This window comes from Notothenia coriiceps, unplaced genomic scaffold, assembly GCF_000735185.1.
Source record: "Notothenia coriiceps isolate Sejong01 unplaced genomic scaffold, NC01 NC01_scaffold00035452, whole genome shotgun sequence".
Classification (NCBI taxonomy): Eukaryota; Metazoa; Chordata; class Actinopteri; order Perciformes; family Nototheniidae; genus Notothenia; species Notothenia coriiceps.
Window position 1 is genome coordinate 51,529 of NW_011368153.1, and position 22,831 is coordinate 74,359.

The 22,831-nt window shown below is 38.4% G+C and overlaps 2 protein-coding genes and 1 long non-coding RNA gene across 4 annotated transcripts; 1 reads left to right on the plus strand and 2 right to left on the minus strand.

The window, feature by feature from the left end:
- Positions 1-3,742: 3,742 nt before the first annotated feature.
- On the minus strand, positions 3,743-7,074 carry LOC104962890 (uncharacterized). Its single transcript, XR_800259.1, has 3 exons — positions 6,885-7,074; positions 5,560-5,696; positions 3,743-3,896 (listed from the first exon to the last, which is right to left on the minus strand). It is a non-coding gene; the product is annotated as an uncharacterized lncRNA (long non-coding RNA).
- A 1,382-nt stretch (positions 7,075-8,456) lies between these two features.
- On the plus strand, positions 8,457-16,764 carry LOC104962891 (E3 ubiquitin-protein ligase RNF19B-like). Of its 2 annotated transcripts, none has more exons than XM_010791394.1 (3): positions 8,457-8,690; positions 14,959-15,585; positions 16,272-16,764. In XM_010791394.1, exons 2-3 carry the CDS (start codon positions 15,433-15,435, stop codon positions 16,761-16,763), a joined length of 645 nt encoding a protein of 214 aa, XP_010789696.1. In that variant the 5' UTR covers positions 8,457-8,690; positions 14,959-15,432; the 3' UTR covers position 16,764. The 2 variants fall into 2 exon arrangements, with proteins under 2 accessions (XP_010789696.1, XP_010789697.1); XM_010791395.1 differs by having other exon boundaries at positions 16,290-16,764.
- An 828-nt stretch (positions 16,765-17,592) lies between these two features.
- LOC104962902 (transmembrane anterior posterior transformation protein 1 homolog) lies at positions 17,593-20,035 on the minus strand. The gene is made up of 4 exons (XM_010791411.1): positions 19,807-20,035; positions 18,244-18,374; positions 18,022-18,140; positions 17,593-17,794 (listed from the first exon to the last, which is right to left on the minus strand). The coding sequence occupies exons 1-4, from the start codon at positions 19,982-19,984 to the stop codon at positions 17,593-17,595; spliced, it is 630 nt and encodes a 209-aa protein (XP_010789713.1). The 5' UTR covers positions 19,985-20,035.
- Positions 20,036-22,831: the final 2,796 nt, after the last annotated feature.

Sequence of the window (22,831 nt, forward strand, 5' to 3'; positions counted from 1 at the left end):
TGCCTATTCCCCCCCACACACACACACACACACACACACACACACACCACACACAACACACACTCTTTATTCAGGAGAGGTATTAACCTTTACATATGGCCTTTTCAGCTGGACATGTATCATGATTGTTGACCATAAAATCATGCAAGCACAGTTAATGGTGTCAGAGTGATATGATCTATTGAGGGCCTAAATGTCAGAGCATTGGACACCGAGGGAATTAATGAGTTAAACTGAGCTCGATTTATATCCCCACATCTCTCATCTTGTTTATTCCATGCTCTTTCATTAAACATATCTCATATAGGTGGTTTGAAGTAACACATTACTTTAATCAATCATTGTAGTAAGCCTAGTACTCTCTTGAGGTTAGTGTTGTGTACATTTAAAATCCAAATCCAAAATTCCAAATATGTCTTATAATATGCACTACAATAACAAAGATGCAGTGGTTGTCAATGAAAATCTTGGCACTCAATAAACTTTCAACAATTTAAATTAAATTGATTTCAAATCATCTCTTAGATAATAAATAGTGGAAGCTATAATTAAATATTAATATAAATAACATGTAATGCTGCTGCAACACTAACATTTCCCAAATTGGGATCAATGAAGTACTATCTTATCTTATCTTAAAATAAAGTAGCCTAACTTACGCGATGGTAGTAAAAAAAACGGAAAGTAAATAGAAATAAAGTAAATATATAATGTACAAATGCAATTATTTTACCTTTCAATTCAAGATGTGATGTGTGATTAGTTTCATGTCACATTTAACAAATCAACTAAATGAAGGTGTGAAATGTAGTTACGGGGCTTTTGGCGACATCTTCTGGTGATTCAGTGTCACTACAGTGCTTGATGACGTCAGAGCGTGTGACGCAGAGGTCAGTCTCCAGGCTATGGAATGCCAAAAGTGCCATAATTCGCCCGTTTATTTCGCCCGTTTTTTCCGCGCGAACATTTATATAATAATGGGCCCCTCCTTCTGATTTCCATAGCCAATAAGTTCAACGTTTCTGTAACCAATCAGTGAAGAGTAAAGTCAGACCAAAGCGATCTGTAGATGAAAAGTTCCTGACATTGTGAGGCTGTGCTGTGAATTGTACATTATTCCAGATTCAGGGGACTAAGTATTAATTTGCCTTTGAATATAATCAATATATCAATCAATATATCAATATAACCTGCCTTCATTGTCTTTTAAGGCGAGACACGGCAGGCAAAAACATCGTTTTTCAAGTACTGGTCAATTTTGAGATTTTGTGCTATTTTGATTCAATAAATGTTTTCTTTCAGGCTTTTGGAAGGAAAACGTACAAAATACACATTTAAGTGTTTATTTTACTATAGTTTGTCTATTCGCGTCAGTAGATTTCTCCTAAATTCACCAAAAGTTAGCATTCTAACGTAACATAAAGTACTGCGACCGCTGTGTGCACCATGTCAACAGAGATATAGTTGGAAAGCTGTGTCTCTCCTGCACAATCTCATCGAATCCAAATACGATCATTTCCTTTCCTGACAAAGTGATTCGTTCAGATGCGTCACGTGGTGTGCTAAAACACTTCCTGGTTAGCTTTGCGCTAGAAATGTAAATCTCAAAATGGCAAAAGAACGGCGAAAAAAAAGTTTACAGAGAAGACGACAACAATTGTCACTTGCACAAAGCAAGGTTATACAAAAAGCAAATGACCCCGAACATGAAATACCTTCACGGAGTGCGTCGATGCGCAAGCTGTCATCCAAAGAACAGGAGAGTTTAGCTAGCGCCTCACTGCAATCTTTAAAGGTCGTTTTCTCAAAATGAGTTTTTTCTCCTACTCTGAGTTCGAAATGTCAACTTCTGTAGCACGTAGATACACCAAACCTTCCAGTTATATTCCTATCAATATTATGAAGGCTTTTAAAGAAGGGTTTGTTCATATATCATTCATAGCCTGAATTATACAAAATTGTATACCTAAAAACATGTGTTTCAGATTTGGTTTACCAAAGTCTTTGGTTCACAAAAGTAGTGAAATATATGAATTACACTATAGGCCTATATAAATGTGTTGTTCATGTCTAAAATGAAAATTTGAATTTCGAGTAAAATAGTTCTATCACTTTCACCACAGAAAAGTTACATCAGGGCTGATTCATGACTTCATATTCCATACCAAGGTTCATGTGATGTGTACAAATACAAATTGAGCATTACAACTTTTTCAACCAACTAGTTGAAAAAGTTGTAATGCTCAATTTGTATTTGTACACATCACATGAACCTTGGTATGGAATATGAAGTCATGAATCAGCCCTGATGTAACTTTNGTTTACAACTACAAAAATAATCGATTTCATCCGACGGAAGGAAATTCAGCAGCTCTCACTACCGATTTTTAATCCTAATTTAATCATCATCTGCACCACGATCATTTATGTTTATGTTCGCCGAATTGACATGAAAGCACTGACAAATATGAATATACTGTAGTCAACTTCATTAAAACGTTATTAACGTGCCTAAACTCAGTAATTCACCATTTCTACGCATGACAACACACTTTGTCCGTGTTTGGCTCTCTCGCCGCACAGTGAAGCGTTCCCGCATTGACGTCAATTCCGGCTTCCCCCAAAACTTCAAAATTAGTCGAAGGAATTTTCCCGCGATGTTCGAAATTATTGATATTTATCGGAACGGTATCGCATCTTCTTTTTTAAACTGACGGTTCGAGATGACTAGTAGCCCAATATTTCATTGCACAACAGTTGTTGGGAGGCTGTCACAGGCTCTTTAAGAGATCTATGGATACATCTCAACACCAATTTGAAACAGAACTGGAAACAGATTGACTTTTTTTTAATGGATATTTTACTAATCACTCCCCTTTCAAACTTTATTCTTGTTTTACTGTCATAGTATTTTATACCTGTTTTTCATGTATTACTCTTATATTACTATCTGTACTATTATTACATCGTAGCCTTAAAGTTCACAGTTTATTTATAATTACAAAAATAATTTATTTTTTATAAATAAAATACAACGTGTTTATTGGGGGAGGGCAGGAATGTCAAATGGGAGGGCCTGGGTCTGCTTTGGTGGAGTCTGCCATTCCCCTACTACTGGATTGAAACTGGCTACTTGCACACAAGGATCACCAGGAAATGATTAAGCTGGTGTTCCAAAATGACTGTTTTTGTTATTGATATTATTATTTGTTTACCAATTATATAGGCGTCAGGGTTTACTGCTCACTCTCCTAATGATGTTACACAGCTGTAGCGCTGCTAATGCAAATGGGATATTTCCTACTGCTTCACATTAATGGCGTGTAGCTAGGGCATTTCCCTAGGTAGGACATTCTCATTCAGATTTTGTTTTTAGAGAAAACTAAATAAAATTTCCTCTATGATCTTTGTTCCCTCAACATCATAATGTCCTTATACATTGAGTTAAATGTATCTACACTCAAAGAAGGACTGTCGTCACTGAGGTGAAATTAGTGTTGGAAAAAGAAAACTTCTCAATGACAATCTAGAGCAGTATTACAATTTCAGCCATATTTATTAATTAAAAAGTAATTGTTTTGTTTAATTAACATTAATTTAATATTTGTTTTCATGTATTTATTTGTAACAGTAATTTTAGAAAATGTTCTGTCTTGAGCAAAGTTGGCTTTCACAGATGTGCTGTAAGCGGTATCTGTTATCTCTCTGTAAGCTAATGATTATAACTGTAAACATTTAATAGAAAATTAAACTTTACAAACCTGAAAACTTGTCCAGGCCTAGAATCTTGTTGTCATGATCAGGATCACCAAACTCAATGTCTTGTCCCAAAAGGAAGTCTGCGTCTAAGTTGAGGTTTCCTGGAGCTTCAATGGCTACACCATCTTCAGAATCCACTGCAGTCACAGAAAGGAGCAACAACAACACGAGATGATTACTATCATTTCACTGGAGGGTCGGTTTTAATCAATATACTTGAATATTTCACTAATATTGGCACATTTTCAAACATTGGTCGTCTTCTTATGCAAATAAATAAGTATGTGTATATCTTAATTTGGAACCAGACACATGCTAACAGATGAAGGTCTCACTATGTTAACCTTGACTGTTCGAGGCTCTAGCATTCAATTAAATACTACTTTAGGATTAAAAAATAGATAATTTCCAGTAGGCCTGATCAATTATGGCAAAAATCCTAATCTCGATTATTTGGGTCAATAATTGATATCACGATTATTAAAAAAAATGTGAACAGTATGTTTTTAACAGTTGATTACTCTGAACTTTAAGTATAATTCAACTGAAAAACCAATAAAAAAAAATGTAATTAAAAAAAAAAAAAAAAAAGTAATAATAATAATTAAAAATATAATCGTTTTATTTCGATTACGTTGTTTTCGTAATCGTTGCAAGCCATAATCGTAATTGCGATTAAAATACGATTAATTGAGCAGCCCGAATTTCAGGTTAATCAAGCATAAAAAGATGGAGTGAATAAAAAGAAAACTAGCCACGCCAGCCAGAAATCGGGTCTCTATTTAATCCTTTCAGTTCTACAAAAAAAAAAAAAGAGGCTTATTTACTTTCCTGCTGTAACAGTGTAAAAAAACAGCACTTTATGAACAAAGAATGAACTTTGAACAGTTGACAAATGACGCTCTTCTACTGCAGTTACAGCTAATGAGGCCTGAAATCCTAACTCGCTCTCAAGCTTGATGGAGTCCAAACAGCTAGCACACAGCTGTCACTGTTTCAGAAAACTAGCAGCAGGCCAACTCAAGGGCATAGAGCTCATCAGCACTTCTTACGACAACCCTGAGAAACAGCACCATACTACCATCTACTGGTCTTTTTTAGTATATGACAAGATGACAACAATATAAACACCGTAGGAAGTTTATTTTTCCCAGAACTCCATCTTTTCAAATTAGACAAGAGATGACATTCTCTCTTTGATTTGTATAATTATTGTAATGATAACATCTAGTGCGAATATTGGGAGATGAAGAAGTATTCTGCTAACACAACACCTAACCAAATTATGATGTGCGTGACTTGAGAAACTACTTTTTCGTTAGCATGCTGCATGGTTTATGCTGTATAGGTATAGCTAATTTCTAACATACTGATACTTATTTTTGAATCAGGTATTACACAACATACAAGAAACTAAAGAAACAAATAAGCTATCTACATGTTTGTTTACCTTTGTACAGTGTAAGACTTTAAAAAAAATATTGTACCGCAAATTCAACAATCCTTCTTATTGGCGCAGAATGTAACAATGGATTTAACTGCATTGCTAGGCGCAGTCATAGTGGTCTGTATGATTGATGTTAAACATTCAAAATACTCAAACGGCAACACCTGGAGTCCAGATGTGAGAGGGCACGTGTTGTTAACGACCAGGCTATTATTCACAGGGATTTCATTTTTGACCTCACCATGAAGGCCTAGTTACCATATGTCAGTAAAAAATGCATATGTGAGACATATTTGGCCGTAGCCCAGCTATGTATCAACTTTTCAATGTGGAAATGATCTCCGAGTACCTACACTTGACTGGCTGTGGATTCTGTTGTTTTTTTCTTGGCATCTTCCAGAAGGCCTCTCTCTTTTTTGCAACGTCTTTTTGAAGACTTCCACAACCATCAGCTCATTCTCATCAGTTTGGAAGATATTCTTCAGTATTCCTATAGATGCAAGAGAAAATCAATCAAAATTCATTAGTATATACACTCAGAAAAGTACTGTATTGGGCGTGGAACAGGTATATGAGTAAATAAAATAAATATAGAGAACATTTTCTTATTTCCTTTTTTTCAATTAAATGTAACTGGCTGATTTAAATTGTGGAGAGGAAAGTACAAGGTTAACTATGGAGATAATTATTGTTATAAAAATGTGGTTGAAGGAAAGTATTTTGAAAGCAGGGGTTTTATTTGATATTTATCATTATTGTTTTCGTGGGGTCTTCCAATGTATTAAAAAAGAAAAAATGATAAAAGACAATACAAGGTATGATAGAATAAAATCTTGGATCAGGGAATTTGTGGCAGTTTTGCTTAAAAATAACCTTTAAGTGACACATTATTGAAATTGTTACTGGCTATTTTCTGTTGGTCAGCTAACCAATTATTCAACCAATCATTAACCTGCCAATACAATATCACATTATTCAGTAATCATTATGAATAGCTTAGTAATAAGCTATATAATAAACTACTAACAGCAAACGTTACCTTAGTCATTATACTGTTGCTAAGGTAGATTTCTAGCTTCTTAACGTATGTTTAAACCTTAATGAATTCTATGAACAAATAAATCCAGGCAGTAATTTAGTATCAAGTGTCTTACTGCAGTGTATATATCATTTTTCAACAAATCTATGATGTCCTAAATAAGCCAGTGATAAGATATTACGCTGTGTAGTTTATAAAATGACTTCACAGGACACACATTTCATGATGGTGTAATATCTGGACTTGATTTGGTGTATCTACATTGTAAACAAACAATACATCCAGCCATTGCTTGCTAGCAAGCTACTTTAGCAGAATGGCTAACACGTTAGCTCTGGTGCTACAACCGGATAGAAAGCAATCAAGCGAGACTGTTAGCAGTAAAATGAACCATGTCTTCTATAGCATGCAGCTAGCTAATGCTGCCACTGCACAACAAGAAATGACAGCAATATTTGGTAAAACTGACGGAACACAGCCCAGCGAGTGGCTCTACAAAACTCGTCCTCTTCAGTACGTAGTCATGACTGACAAGTGCCATCTTAAGTCAATTAAGCCGAGGGTTAAGATGTTAACCTACAGCTAAATTAGCCGAGCAGCTAATGTCAACTTCACTAGTTAGCCATCAAGCTAACTTACCAAAAAAACGTAAATATCCAGGTCGATTGGGATGGTCTTTATGGTCCGAAAACACGCCATTAGATGCGAAGTGTTTGTCCTCAAATATACTACGTCTGGAGATCCGCCATTTCTTCATGAGCTGCGGCGACAAAGAAAGGCAATTAATGGTATTTTTCATAACTTAATTGATTTTCTTACTCGCCTGTGATCCAGCAGCGGCAACAACAATAACACTTCCGGTATGAATCCTTCAGAATAAAAGCGACATCTTCACCGTTTCTAACGTAAAAGGTAAATTAAGCATAATAACTGCACACATTATACAGCAAATACTCATCTAGAATTACTTGAATGGTAGTAGTGTATTTTAATTCGTACATGTTTAAAAAGAAAAACATGCAAATCCTTAAACTGTATATTGAGGGACGTTGTTGATTTGTAAAGGATGATTGGGTACTATTTGCACCCACAATTCTACAGTATACACCATCATGTAATTCTTACTTGCATTTCATTTAATTGGTATTACTACTTGTTTCAAAATTACAATATTTTGAAATCAATTTTACATTTATTTTATTTATTTGCTTTTTACTCTGAAGGCCAGGGGCGCATACCGGATGTGTTATTGTTGCTGGTGGGATACTTGATCTATCTCTCTTCCGTTGAGTTTGGTATTTCCGTTTCCTAAAGTAATTTCCGGTTGCTATACCTCTATGAAGTTGTAGTTCTTATGCATATTGTAGCTGAAATATCCATGTTATGATCATGTTGGCCTAATTTAATATCACAGTTCTGGGCCTTTGTAAATATAATGTTGTCAGTAGTACAAAAATGTACTTTTTCTTAAAGAAGGGAACTTAAATAGACCAGCAAGCCCACTTAAAAATGATAAATTAAACCAGTAGACAGGATTGATCTGTCAGATTTCAACAAATCCACTTCCTCTAATGCCATTTAAAGCCTGACCGAAATCAGGGCTCTGAGGGAGAGGCACTTTCATCCGTCTCAAGATGGTTTAATATATTTAGCTTATAAAGTACAATTATATCATACAATTGTACAGTATATTCTAGGGAAAATACAAAGCAAGCTCCTGTATAATGTGCATCGACATAGACCCACTCTGGGAGGGTGAATCTATAGGCCTATTGACTAACTGGAACTAGGCTAACCTAAAACATATAGAGGTTTTTGTCCTAAATAAGTTCTACAGGGTATTTATTTTTAGACCACACTCTTACATTGTGTGTCCTTTGTTATTAAACTGAAACAATGTAATAAAGAGTTGTGCGTGGTCTAAATGTGCTTATGTTAAAGGAACAGTTTTTATTTTATTGGCATTTATCTTATAGCAACAGAATAGAAGGACACACTAGTCTTTCACTTGTGAGCATATTTCCAAAGTCATATTTAGTTTTCTGGGACACAATCTAAAAAGAGATGGCATGTGTGTGTATATTTGCCAATAAAAACATGTTTGGACCACTAGGTTTTTGTATGGGATTCACTGGGCATTTATGAATAGGAGATCCTGGGATTCTGCGTCATCCTATTGGTTCATGTCACTGCAGTGTGCCTCCCCTCAGGCCGCCGCACAGCTCAGCCATCAGTCTGCTGCTGTACCGGGGGAAGGCTCTCCTGCACCGGGCCGGACCTCACCATCGTACCCTGCCTCTCTGGAGCCTTTTTCGGCCAGACATGTTTTGTGTGCAGCAGTAACGTGGAGGAGACGGGGGGCGATTTCTGTGCTACTGTTTGGTCCTCAAGGGGATGAGCCAGTTGTTGATTCTAAGCTGCAAAGAGAAGAAGCCGCACAGAGAGGTAAGATACCGTTTACGTAATGGATAATATTATGTGTTTTATCTGCAGACTTTCGCACGCGCGTTGATACGGCTTTATATTCGCTATTACTCGTGTTTGTGAGGGGCATCTGGAGGTGGAGATTAATGCGAATACGTAGCCTATTAAAACATGCCACTCCCTGCAATAGCATACTGATGCCCTGGACAGACATCTTTAAATGATTAAAATGGAAGTATGAAAATATGACAATTATTTGTTTAATAAATATGGATGTTATGCAAGGCTTCCTTAGATCAATCCGCATCTATAATACCTTAAGTTTACAATTGTATCTCCCACATATGGCCTACCCTTATGGTTTATTGTGTTTTTTGGTTAAATAAGACTTATATTATCTAAATTGTAGAGTTAAAACGCATGGATCAGTGACTTATACAAACACACACAACACTGTTATGAAATTCCTTACCAATATGGTCTACTATAATTTGATGTACTATAATATAACCCCTGTTATTGTGGATATTTAACAAGATAAAGTAGCCTGCAGGCTGCCAGAGGTCAGTCATGCTCAGTGTTGAGCTCCACATGGTGCAGAAACAGAACATTTTGGTCAGGGATGCCGTGGAGTGTAGTGTGTGTGTATGTTTGTGTGTGTGGGCAGGCTGAGGTCACTCTCATGCCTCTGAAACCCGCATTGCTGATGTGTGCTCCTATCCAGTGAAGAGTTATTTAATAGGGTGTATCATCAGGTTTCCCTACGCTCCTAAAGCAGAACACAACATCAGACGTCCTCTCTGTTCAGTGATTGCATAGCAACAGCTTGTTCACAAGTGTCCTCAAAAAACTCCTCAATTCTAAGGAGATAACACAGTTGTTGTGATAATATGGTTCATTCAAAGGACAAAATACAACGAGAAAAGGTGTCCTTTTTCTTGCCTGCTTGGCATTTCAAATGAGGGGAAACGCTTCGGGGCAGATGCTGGTTGTGTAATAATCCCATCTCTCATTGTCATCAATAGAATGCTTTACTTTAGAACCTTACCTATAGAGCGCTTTATGTCAAATCAAATCAAGAACAACTTGCACATGCAGTGGATTATAGAACATTTTGTTCAGATTTATTGCATCAGGTTCATTGTGTTGTACATCTGAATAGGTTAGATTAAGCATGATTTGATATGATATTCTCTTGACACAATGCCAACCATCTGTCTTGGTTAAATATCACTATAGTAGGGCATCACTCGAGGTCCTTCATTACATTTTTCTAATTCGATTGTATCTTCACCTGTAGATGAGTTAATGCACCTTTGGGAGAAAGGGCAGTACAAGCTACTCCATTACCAACAGTGCATTTATTATCCTCTTAAAAGCCCACTCTGGCAAATTAGTATTTCACTTCCGTAAAGGAAGGAATGGCCAGAGTCTGGGTAGCAGAACCATATAATTCAAGAATTGTTGTTTTAAGTATAGGTTGGGTTTGTGTAACACTGGATCGTACAATTCCTATAATGCAACAAATTGCATCATTCCATTTCCCTGTCTGGTAAATGCCCATGCCTTTCTCTATGCCTCCATTATCAACACACGCTCCAAGGTACCCTTGTGACTAGTCAGGGATAACATAATATGTATATATATAAAAGTGCTGGAATGCCCCTTTAAAAGTTTTTCCCAGTTTATATTTTCTTTAGAAACGTTTGAGTGCGTTCTGCTTTTGTTGTCGGATTGAGATTGGTGTGAATCAGCAAGTAAGATTCCAGCCAAAGCCTTGGTACATTATGTGATGTTGTCTCGGACGCTATTGGCAAAGGGATCAGTTTTCTTTTGCCTGTTGGAAATAAATTAATAATGAGAGTTTGCTGTTTTTCAATTAAGATTGAGAACTGTGCTGGCTTAGCTACAAGGAATATGTGTCGGTCAGTTGTAAAGTGCTTCACCAGGTCACAAGGTCAAACAGCCATCTTGTTTGAGTCCTTCTGAGCACGACATCCACATCCTGCAGACACTTCCTATTCACTAACCTTACACTACTGTCGAGACATACATGATTTGTAGGTTATATCCTTTTGACAATGTGATATAGATAGGATAACGTTACGTTAATCAATTGATAGACATTGATTTAAAATATGATATATATGTCTATAATACCTAACAATGTCAGCTAAATGAAATGTAATGCAATGTAACATAAGTTGGTTATACAATAGCTGTAGAGAGAGATACTATACTATTGATTTTCTAGGACTAGAGTGGGTTATTTCTTTAGCTTTACTCCTTTAGGAATACATTCATGATGAATGATTTTTACTCTCTCCAGTGGTGTGGACATTTAACTCTTGGAGGTAATGGGTGACTCAAAGTTTGAACAGCACCTAATGCTTCACTTTTAATTGACTTAGTCAGTCAAATAACTTTCATGAGTAATTACAGTTTTATAAAATTTCTTCAAAATCATTAAATGTGGTATTTGTGTTAGAATTTCCACGTAGATCGGAAAAAAAACGAATTATTGATTTTAAGCTTTTTGTGCTTTGAAGAAAACTAGAACAGATTTTGAAATTGTCCTTTAATTCTCTGTAATCCCCCGGAACGCTTTAGGATTTTGAATTCTTGTAAAGGCCACATTACCGTTTTGTTCATTCATTTTCTCTAGCCAAGAATTGTCTTTAAAAGTGAGTGAAGCATGAAACATCAAAGCAGCGCTGATGTCTGGTTGTAGTGTAAAAAGAGGAGGTCACATCTTTAAGTGTGTTTTTGGCCCCAGGAGCATTCTACTGTGCACTGTGTACACACACCAACACACACCAACACACACACTCATTCAAGAGGGAACAAAATCATTAAGCTGTAAACTGGAGATCTGCTCTCTCTTCCTGAGCAGCATCTGTGTCCATCCCAACGTTCCCTTGAGCCTTCTGATGGATGACGTTGAAAAGCAGGACTCTCTAACACCCTACTCTCTCATTGTTACATTTATTTAGAGAGGTCATAGGCTTGTTAAACGTAAGAAGGTCATACAAAATATTATCTTGAATTAGGACGTATCTTTATTAGCTCAGCTCGGGTTAAAAATCTGAGATTACACAGCAATGTTGTTGAGAACTCTGAAAAGTGGAGTGCCACCACACTAACATCTCACTTTAGTTGCATTTTTTTTCAGCAATTGATTACCCTTTTTGTAATGTTCATTTAAATTATGCACAGCTGCTTTGTCAGGAAAAAGCTCTATCCATAACATGGCTAACAAACAAAAAAATCTCAATAATGGATTGTTTTGTTCGTAAAAATAAAATACCTTTAAAGAAATGGATGTGAATGGAAGTGTTTGTCTTCTGACAGGAGTTGAAACTCACTTCTAGTCGAAATATTCATTGTATTTGTATCAAAGCCGCTGGTAATAGAAGACAAACAACATCTCAATTTCCATTTCTGTATCCATATAATTCCTATGTGTGCGTCTGTATGCCAGTGGTTGTGCTGCAGCTGCAGTACCATGGATGGCATACACTCAATTGTGTTTGTGTGTGTTTTTGAAGATACACTACAGAGACACTATGTTCATACATGCTAATTAAGCTCTTTTGAATGTGTTATGTATGTGCTTTTGATGTCTTCGTATGTGGGAATTATTGTCTATAAATAAACAGCAGAACAGTGGTGTTTTAATTTCTAAGCTTGGTGCTTTGGAACCTGTGCTCTGGCTGAGAAAGTCATTATGCAAAACACACTTGTTGGTAATCAGATGCAGAAAAGCTACGTTTTTTGAAAACATGGTGAGGGTGGACCAAATCCTGGCAAATAGCTGCTGGAAGCGAACCATTATTTGTATTAAGTCAACACAGGATGCAGACACTGTTTTTTTTCTCCAATTCTGCAAACATATTTTCACGAGAGGTTTGAGTCAGAATAGACTGGTACTACAAGTTAACAGTTTGAACATACAGTATAAATGTTGGAAAAAGTGGACCTAAGAACCAAAACCCCTGAACTCCAAATGCTTGTAGTTGATGGTCAGTTTATGCAGAATGTGCAATAATATCAACACTTAAACTAAAATAAAACAGCTGATACTGCTATTGTCACCTTATTTAACATCACTGTTTGGTCTTAAAGTGAATTTGTCAGGTTGAAAGCGTCTGTGACTTTATCGTATGTGTGAAATGGAAAGCTTTGTTTTAACTCTAAATATGTATACATTGTATCCAGCCTGACTCACTCGTGCATTTAGTTGTCTTCCTAGAACATCCTTAACAAGAGAATCCTTAAATTGTGCCTCCACACATATTGAGTTATTTTATAAATAATACCAGCATAAAAAAACCTTTGCACTGACAAGCAGCTGTTTGTAATGTTTCCACGCATTTCAGTTGTGTTTTTACGCTGTCTGGCGAAATAGATTCTCTGCAAGCTACAGTATTTCCGGCATAGCTACAGGGGAAAAACACAACACATATAAACAACAATCATCTGTTTAGGGAGCCAACCTTTCAAATGGAAAGAATGTCTTGTTCTTTTTTACTTAAAAGCAACAATACTGTATTTATTGTTGTGCTGCCTGCTGCAAGAACACCCTGCATGCTATTCACGATTTGAACATATACACAAGACTAGAATATAGATACCCCTCCAACTCACAGTCTCTATGCAAGAAGGCAGGTTAGGCACCGCAGTGTTACATAAATCCAGATTCCTTGGGTTTAAAGAATGATGAAGCACCATGCCCTGTCTCTGGCCATTCCAGTTTATTTAATCAAGAAGCCCCTTTAAAGAGACTAGACTTGACCATAAAGAACGTGAAATGGTTTAAGATCTTCAAATATATACACATCGATCATCATATTACACTTCCTGTCGTATTCCATGGTCCGATCTGACACAGTGTCAATATGGAGACAGCTTTCTTAATTGGTCTGGGGTTGCTTGAATCACCTCATGCTCTCTTTGCTCTCTGGTCCTGGTTATGAAAGCTCCCTGCTGCCTAATGGAGACAGAATGAGTTGTCTGTGCTGTCTATCACTGCCTCCCTGCTGCCTCACCCTCCATCTCCCCCCTGATCATTTCACAACCAGTCACAACTCCCTCGTCCATCTGCTCTTTGTGTCTCATGGCTGTGACCTTATTGCTTGTCTCTGATGCTGTACGACAGAAACACAAACCCCCCAGTGTTTTTCGCAAAATTAATTTTTAACTCCAAATAAATGACTCTCGGGGGAATTGAAATGGGGATTCTGGATTAATATTGCACAGCTTGTCATTGCGCTTTTTGTGACATTATTAAAAGGTCAGATTTTAAGTTTACTTCCTGGTATTGCGCCTTCTCAGGTTTTAAGTAAATGGGTGGGTTTAAGCACACTATTTAATATGTTTTCAAGTAATTAAATAGAAATGGGTTGTTAATTATGATAAAGACAGGACACATTAAACATCATAACGGATCGAGATGTTTTTGTGTGAAATTCTTTATTTCCTTTGTTGTTCTGTATAATATTATTCTGCCAGAGGAAAAAGTTGATTGATAGCATTTATATTAATATGCATGGGGTTCACAGAGAGGTTTTTAGAATCAGAAAGGGAATACAATCAATTGTAGTATAAATCAAAGCAAGCTGTGGCTGATTACATGGTCAATGGCAATGATTTTAAATAGTTTTACATTTCATTATGACATTTGATTACTCATTGGTGTGTTTTAGGGCTGGAATGTATATCCTATATCCTCTGTTCCCAACCTTTTTGGCTTGTGATCTTCATCAAAGCCTAAGTGTAACCCTGTTGTCTCCAATTTCACATCGACAAGCTGAGCCTAATAGTGAATTTCCTTGCTATGGCTATATTTGAATAGTTCCGAGATTTAAAGAAGCACATTCGTCCATAAACTCTTATGAATAGAGTTAAGAAGATTTGTAATATTGTTGAGAAAAATACGTTTTTACATCTGGACCACTTTGGAAGCCACTGGTTTAGATCAAATATACAGGATTAAATCATTTCAGATGTCTCATAATAATACTATTTTTGGCCATATATAGTGACTAAAAGGATATGTTTTTAAACTGAACATCAAGATTATTACTTTAAAAATAAACACAAAGAACAATTTAATCAAATCATCATGTCGCCAATCCACTGAAAACTAATATATATTTAATTATAGCCAGCCTCTGACAAGGATCTCCAGTTTTCATGTAGCGAGGTTTTGTTCAAAAGGACAGAAAGCTCATCCCATTATTTCTGATTTACTGTAGTTAAATCCTGATTTATGATGCTTGTTTTCCAGGGCAAAGGACTGCTCGCAGTGAACAGGTGGCCTAAAACGATGAAGGACAGTCGGCCAGTGCAGGACTAGCCCAAACCGAGGGATCTGGAGTGGAGGTGGAGGAGGAAGAGGAGGGGGAAGACCATAGAGAGACAAAGTAAATCACATGACCAGGCCCTGGGAAAGGCTCCAAATTAGTGATGTTCCCCTCGGGCAGGGATTACCTCCTCCCCGTCGTCTACCTCTCCATCGCTCCCGCTCTTCCTCCCTCGCTCAGCACTGCAGCCTTCCAGCTCCAAGACTCTGAGCCGTGAGAGCTCGCTGTGCTCAACCACCCACACACAAACACCAACTCACACACTCTCTCACACGCACGCACGCACACACACACACACACACGCACGCACGCACGCACGCACGCACACACACACTTTTGCATCCTGCTCATGGTCGTTGGCCTGTCCTCAGCTGCTGCTCCTGCTCTAGTCCGTGACCATGAAGAGGCCCAAGCAGCAGACGGGGCCGCTGAGCTTCCTGAACTTCTTCAGCAGGAAGCCCAAATCAGAGTCGAGGCCCGAGCGGCCGCTGGAAGCCTGGCCCAGAGAGGAGGTGGCCATAACCCTGACGCCCAGCGAGCACCCCAAGCAGGTGAGACGCAGGAAGAAAACCCAAATCTGTGCTATTATTTCTCATAGTGTTGAGTTTTTATGTATGTAGGAGTTAGATCTTGGATTATATATGTTACAATTCTAGTCCTATTTTTATAAAGTCAGTTAATAAGCCTTTTTTTTTATAAGTAGTCACTTTTTGTAAACATGCTGACAAAAATGGGCATGATAAGAAAGTAATGGTCAGGTTTTGTTTTCATTCTTTCTTACTATTGATATAATGCACATAATGGCGTACAATATTTGCTATTAATTAGTTCATTATCCCTCCATATTTAGAGTCATATGTATAGTTTTTGCCACAATGACAAGAGAAATGTCTCACAAAAGCAAGAGGAACCTGAAAAGAGGCTGTAGATCATTAACCTTTGGATGTATTCGCTTCTGCTTGCTCTCATACTGTTATAGCTCAAGTCCATTAGATTGTTTATTTAATTAATTGGTCATTTCGAGAAATTATGTTGCCAAGAAACCAAGCTCATCAAGTATCGCCTACATACACACTCAGCATACTGAGTATTAACATGAAGATGTTCCACTTGCTTTCATTTATTTCTCAAAATATATGTTTTTTTAACAGCTTAAACTCCCTACCTTCTACTTTTGACCCTGCTTATCACTCTGAGGTTTTTTTAAGGTCCTATACTACATTTAATAAATCAGCAGCTGTGTTACTGTTCACAGGACCTCACAGCAGAAGAGGCTGGAGGAGAAAGAGGAGAAGGCGGGGGTCCTCCAGCGGCAGCGCGGGGGCCAGCGGAGGCCGGTGCCGCCACAGCTGAGTGCGTGGGCGGGGTCAGCAGCGGCTCCACCGGCGTCCTGTCCCTCTCCTCCTCCAGCCAGGAGCAGCTATTGGACGAGCACCTGGAGGAGTGCCCACTGTGCCTGCTCAGTCAGCCGCGCTGCCACTTCCCACGACTCACCTCCTGCTCCCACCGAACATGCTCCGACTGCCTCCGCCAGTACTTGCGCATCGAGATATCGGAGAGCCGGGTGGGCATCGCCTGCCCGCAGTGCCCCGAGACCCTGGCGCCGATGGATGTCCAGTCCATCCTGGACGACCAGGCGCTGCTAGAGCGCTTTGAGGAGTACCAGTTGAGGCGTTTCCTGGCTGCTGATCCAGATACACGCTGGTGCCCTGCGCCTGACTGCAGGTGAGAAGCAGACCACCAACAAACATCATATATTTATCCAGAAAAAGTTTTACAGTTTGCACATTCACACTGAAAAGGTATTGTTTCCAAGACATGATAAACTTAAGGGTCACTGTGAGAGCAGGGACCTGAGCCAAGGCTGTTTTTATAAGTGAAAAATGATGTAAGTATCCGCCCCGGGATTCAGATCCACTCCAAAGTTTGATGGGTTTTTCCTTGACCCATGTGCCACCCTCAAACCAAGCTTCATGGAAATCGGGCTTGTAGTTTTTTCTATAATCATGCTGACAAACTACAAGGAGAACGTAACAAGTTTAGACTTTCTTTAGGTTTCTACTTAGTTAACTAAAAAGATAATTTCATAAGGGAGAGGAAAAGGCTTTAAACCCTCATCCAACTCCACTGGTTGCTGGTCAAGTCACCTACAAAGTCCTCCTCCTTACCTACAAGTCCCTCCATGCCCATGCCCCCCAGTACCTATCGGACGTCCTTCACCCACATGCCCCACCCCGGAACCTGCGGTCTTCAGACTCTGGCCTGCTTATCACCCCCCGCACCAAACTGCGAACCTTCGGGGACAGAGCCTTCAGCGTGGCAGCCCCCACCCTCTGGAACGCTCTCCCTGCGGAGATCCGCAACATCCCCTAGCTTGACGCCTTCAAAAGGGCCCTCAAGACACATCTGTTCACCAAGGCCTTTGGCCCCTAATCTATTTGTTGTTTTTGTGTGTCTGACTGGTTGTCTGATTGCCTTTTGTTTTGTTTTTGTTGTTTGTTTTGCCCTGTTCTTCCTTGTAAAGCGACCTTGGGTCCCATGAAAGGCGCTATATAAATCTAAGCTATTATTATAATTGCAATATTATCATGGTGTACCTCTAACATGTTGTATATGATGTACAGCTTGATGACAGACTGTCCTCTGATGAGGTGGTACATCATGGAGTAATCCACGTAGCTCATCATGGAGTAACACAATACCATGATGAAGCCTTTCAGCACATCACACACCTGGGCCGGCTGGAGCAGGCGGGCGCCACTAAAACACACACACACACAAATTATACATGGTAGAAATGTTCACAGAGGAAAGTCACAAGAAGAGAGGGAGAACAGAACAGGTTATAAACGGTCTGGACAAATGCAGAGAGAGCTGTACTGCCCTCTATAGAGGTTAAAAACAATGCTTCACAGGTCCTGTTTACAAATGTGGCTAAGGTTAGATAAAGGAGGTGTATTTGCATTCCTAGAAATGGTGTACTTTACCCAAGGCCACAGCAAGGCAACGTGAGGAGCCGTAAAAGAGCCAGAATCACCCTGAGGGGCAGCAGGGTGAACACATAGAGGAAGGCATCCAGACAGAGGAAGAAGCCGAATGTCATCAACTAAAGAGAGAGATTGAGAGACAGACATGGAGAATAAGATAATACTATTTATTTATTTGTGACTTTGTAATAAATTGTGTCACACTGAATTGTTAGTTTTTACCTTTTCCAGCTCCTTGGGGATGCGGAGGCAGGTGTAGACCCTCTCTCTGCGCTCGGTGTATTTGGCCTCATTGTGTTCCAGGAAGTAGCCTCTGGTTAGCTCAGTAGTTATAAATCTGACCAGAGACAGGTCTATAGCAAGAAATGGACAGAAGACAAATAACTGAATTAATAGACATGCACAATAAAGCCTTCTAAGGGAAATTAGAAATGGCACACCTTAGTGATAAAAATAACTATAATCCTAAAAAGCATTTATAGTTTCCTTCATGTTAGCAGCAGGTGCCTATTTTACACTGCAGACAAAGGGGATTCCTTAGCTCATAATAAACCATTAAAATGTGCATTAAGATAGGAAATACCTTAACTATATGACCGAACAGGTCCACAACCAAATATTACAACCATATGCGAGTGTTGAACATCTTATTCCCAAACCATAAACTCGCTGCTATAACTGACTTCACAGTTATGGGAAAGTTTTCCAAAAAGTTTTGTAGCATGGCTGTTTTTTCCCCCATCCAGTCACAAAAGTACAATAGTGCATTAGTGAGAAGACTGATGTTTGGTTATTGTTTGGCTCACCATCAGGGCTGAGTGAGTTCATCCTAAAGTTGTTGGATGAGTTCAGGGTATTTAAGGTCTTCTACTACACCATGGGAAAACATTATCTATTGACTTTGATTTGTGTATGGGGGGCATTGTTTTGGTGAAACAGGGCTTTCCCAGAACTTTTGGAAGTACACTTTTATCGAAAATAGTTAATCTTCTTCTTTCATTTATTCAAATTCAACAAGCAATTCATTGTATTTTAGCAGTAAACTAAAAACAGCAAAAAGTTCATTCTAACTTCTGTTTATTTATTCAAATAATATCATATTTTCTTGTTTCGTTTAGCTCTATTGCTTAGCTTTTCCTAAGGTTTTTTCCGGTTTTTTGGGGGTAGCGTTCCCTAAAGCGACGGTAACAACCATAAGTGTCGATTGATGGATACATTGTAAAGCCTCCTGAATTGCCTATATAATTGACTTGACATAAATTGGAACCCAATTACAAAAGTATAAAGTATAAACACGTTTCCTACTCTCGGCCGCGCTCCTGAATGCGCTTGTGCAAAGAAACAGCACGTCTTAATTTGACATAGCAGCAAACTGGCCTATCTACACTTCTGCATGTTTAGTACATCATTGCATGCAACCGTGCGGTCTCGCTGACAGTCGTCTAACAGCTACAGTAGGATGCATATAACATAAATGAGACACGCAACGTCACTTTAAATCCACTGAGTGTTTAAGAAACAGTAGCTGAAGTGATATAGTTAGCCACATTCAGGGATCAATTGCAAACTCGGAACAGTGCCACAGGCTACACAGACTATTAGTAACATATTGAAATTGAAACTGCGTGCTCAAGCAACACATATAACCACCTATACAGTACAGTTATGTTATATAACCAAACACAACTTGGTCAGTTGAGTTAAAATAACTTCAGCACAGCCACAGCAGCTAGCTAGCGTTAGCGCTGTCAGCCTACAGGCTGTAGTAACGATGCTAGCTCTCACCTGACAGGTTGCGTTTCTTGCCATTGTTGCCTCCGTTTTTATCGTTGGACCGCAGGGTGTCCGTGACTCTGTCTTTCTCCTTGTTTTTCTCTGTTTTGGCAGCCTTCCCGTCCCGCTCCCTGTCTTCATTCTCATTCTCCTGCTCCTCTCCCAGACCTGACGACAGCGAATCCGCCATCTTCAGCCAAACGGTCTCATCCGCTGCTGCTGCTGCATAGTATGGAAATTATGGAAAGCCAAAAGTGCCATAATTCGCCAGTTTATTTCGCCCGGTTTTTTGTAAAAACGGCCGAATATTCGCGCGAATATTATATTATTATTATTATATATTAATATTATATATATGGACCTCCGCGAAAATATGCGCGAACATACGCGCGAACATACATGTGAATGTTCGGCGGTTTTTTATATGATAATGGGCCCCTCCTTCTGATTTCTATAGCCAATAAGGTCAACGTTTCTGTAACCAATCAGTGAAGAGTAAAGTCAGACCAAAGCAATCTGTAGATGAAAAGTTCCTGAGATTGTGAGGCTGTGCTGTGAATTATACATTATTCCAGATTCAGGGGGCTAAGTATTAATTTGCCTTTGAATATAATCAATATATCAATCAATATATCAATATAACCTGCCTTCATTGTCTTTTAAAAATAAAATCGCCTTACCCTTGTCCTTAACCCTCTGGAGTGTGAAGTGAAGGGTATTTTTCTTGATTTTTAGATGTCTCCTTAAATCAACTTTTAAATGTACTTCTTATAACATGGCACCCCATGTGTTTCATATCAGGATGTTCAGGACAGTCTCTGGTCTTAGAAATACAAGTCACTCACCTTAGAGCACTGTTTTATGAGATACTTAGCTGAAAATGAGAAATCCGATTTTTGGATAACTTCAAAACTCTTGTGAAATCACAGATTTACTCATGTCATCCATTTTTTTGGTGTTTCAGATTTGATTTACCAAAGTCTTAGGTTCACAAAAGTAGTGACATATATGAATTACACTATAGACCTATATAAATGTGTTATTCATGTCTAAAATATAAATGTATAAATTAGAATTTGGAGTAAAATAGTTCTATCACTCTACTTTCACCACAGAAAAGTTACATCAGGACTGATTCATGACTTCATATTCCATAACAAGGTTCATGTGATGTGTACAAATACAAATTGAGCATTACAACTTTTTTCAACCAACTATTTATGTTAACAGAAGAAACTGTAAAATCTCAATATTTACAATATCAGAACTTTTTCAACCAACTATTCATTATAAATGTAAAGACAGGGGGAGCAGTGTCATCGTCCTTGTCTGTCTTCCAAGAAAGTGGGTCTGGCTGCTGTGTAGGTGCATGGGCTGCTGATGGCTGTGTTGGAGGGAGGTAGGTGTGATTGTCCCGGGTTGATGCTGGTGGCTGTGTGGGAGGTACGTGTGCCTGCCGCAGACTTGGCATTCTGGCTAGAACGATTGTACATCCATGGAACGACCATACAAACGGCAGCAACTTTCCTTCTGCTTCATATCTCCTGTTCAACAGGTTAGTAGTATGTACAAAGATAATGTCATATTTCGATCTAAGAAGTGTGTTTGAAACTGTTTTATATGTAGTTTAAAGTCATTCTGTGAGCTAGTTTTGGCTCCTCTACAGTGTGTGGCTAATGGTGTCCGCTAGCTTCTTTAGCACAGGCTATCGCTCCCTGAATAATGTAGGGCTCAAACTACTATGTTACTATGTGTATGACTCCCATGCACTAGTTTGGCTTACATTTCAAGTGTATTCTGTTTGTATAAATATGTGAATTGCTGGTCTGAGGTCATAATTGTTCATATTATTTAAATGCTAATAGCGCCAATGCTATGCTAATATTGTGCCTGTCAGTGTACAATAGAGCCATGTTAAAGTGAGTACAGTCAACCGGGTTGGGTGTGTTATCACTGTATTATATACTGTAAATGAAGAAAGCTTTAATCCTTCATAAAAGTCATAATATGGCATGTGGATTTATTTCCATTTTTGATTAGAGACAAATATGTCATACAGCTATTTTGATTTGCTAAATGTATGTTTACATTAAGAACAAATAATGATTAGATAAATAGAGAACACATATATAATTTGTAAGTGAATGTATTAATGTGTTTAATGAATTCTGGCTAGAACGACCAGACAACCGGCAGCAACTTTCCCTCTGCTTCATTATTTTCTCCTGTTCAACAGGCTTATTATCTGATTACCAGATCTGCACAGCGGACTTGTAACACTAGCAGCAGTGGAGATGGAGCATCAGAACCTGAAGGCTTCTACTCTTCTGAAGAAGAAAAATACAGCAACAAGGATCCATTTGAAGATAAATAAGTGTAAATATTACAGTAATAGTGTACTTGCACTGTATGTGTGTAAATAGGTTGGAGTAAAATCCTGCTAAATGGTAGAACTACGCCTTCTAGTGTCGTAAATGTGTGCCTGCATTATTAAGAAATGACAGTGGATTTTGGGTAATCATCAATCCGTTGAGGATAGCTAATGGAACGTGATGCACAACATAACGGTGTCCTTTTTATTTGTGTGTCCTCTGCCATGGAATTGAAGATGGAATAAAGCAGCTGTTATCAAAAGCCTGACAATCTCAGAGTGATCCATCAAAAAGAGAAGACATAACACAGGGGTTACATGGGGAATACCGCGAAAATGAACTATAGGTTTATTGATCCATTTTTTGTTATCGATAGTAATGAACTTTCTCTTGTGACTAAATATACTCTCAGTTAGTTAACGTTTACTCTGTGTAAAATTTATTTCTAAGTGTAAAAGTGAGGTAACGTGTAGATGAATAACATAAACTTTTATTCGTACCACACATAGAGATGTATTTATATTTGTGTCTTTGATTTTATACTTAATGTAACATAACTGGAAATACCTGTATGTGTGTGTGTGTGTGTGTGTGTGTGTGTGTGTGTGTGTGTGTGTGTGTGTGTGTGTGTGTGTGTGTGTGTGTGTGTGTGAGAGAGAGAGAGA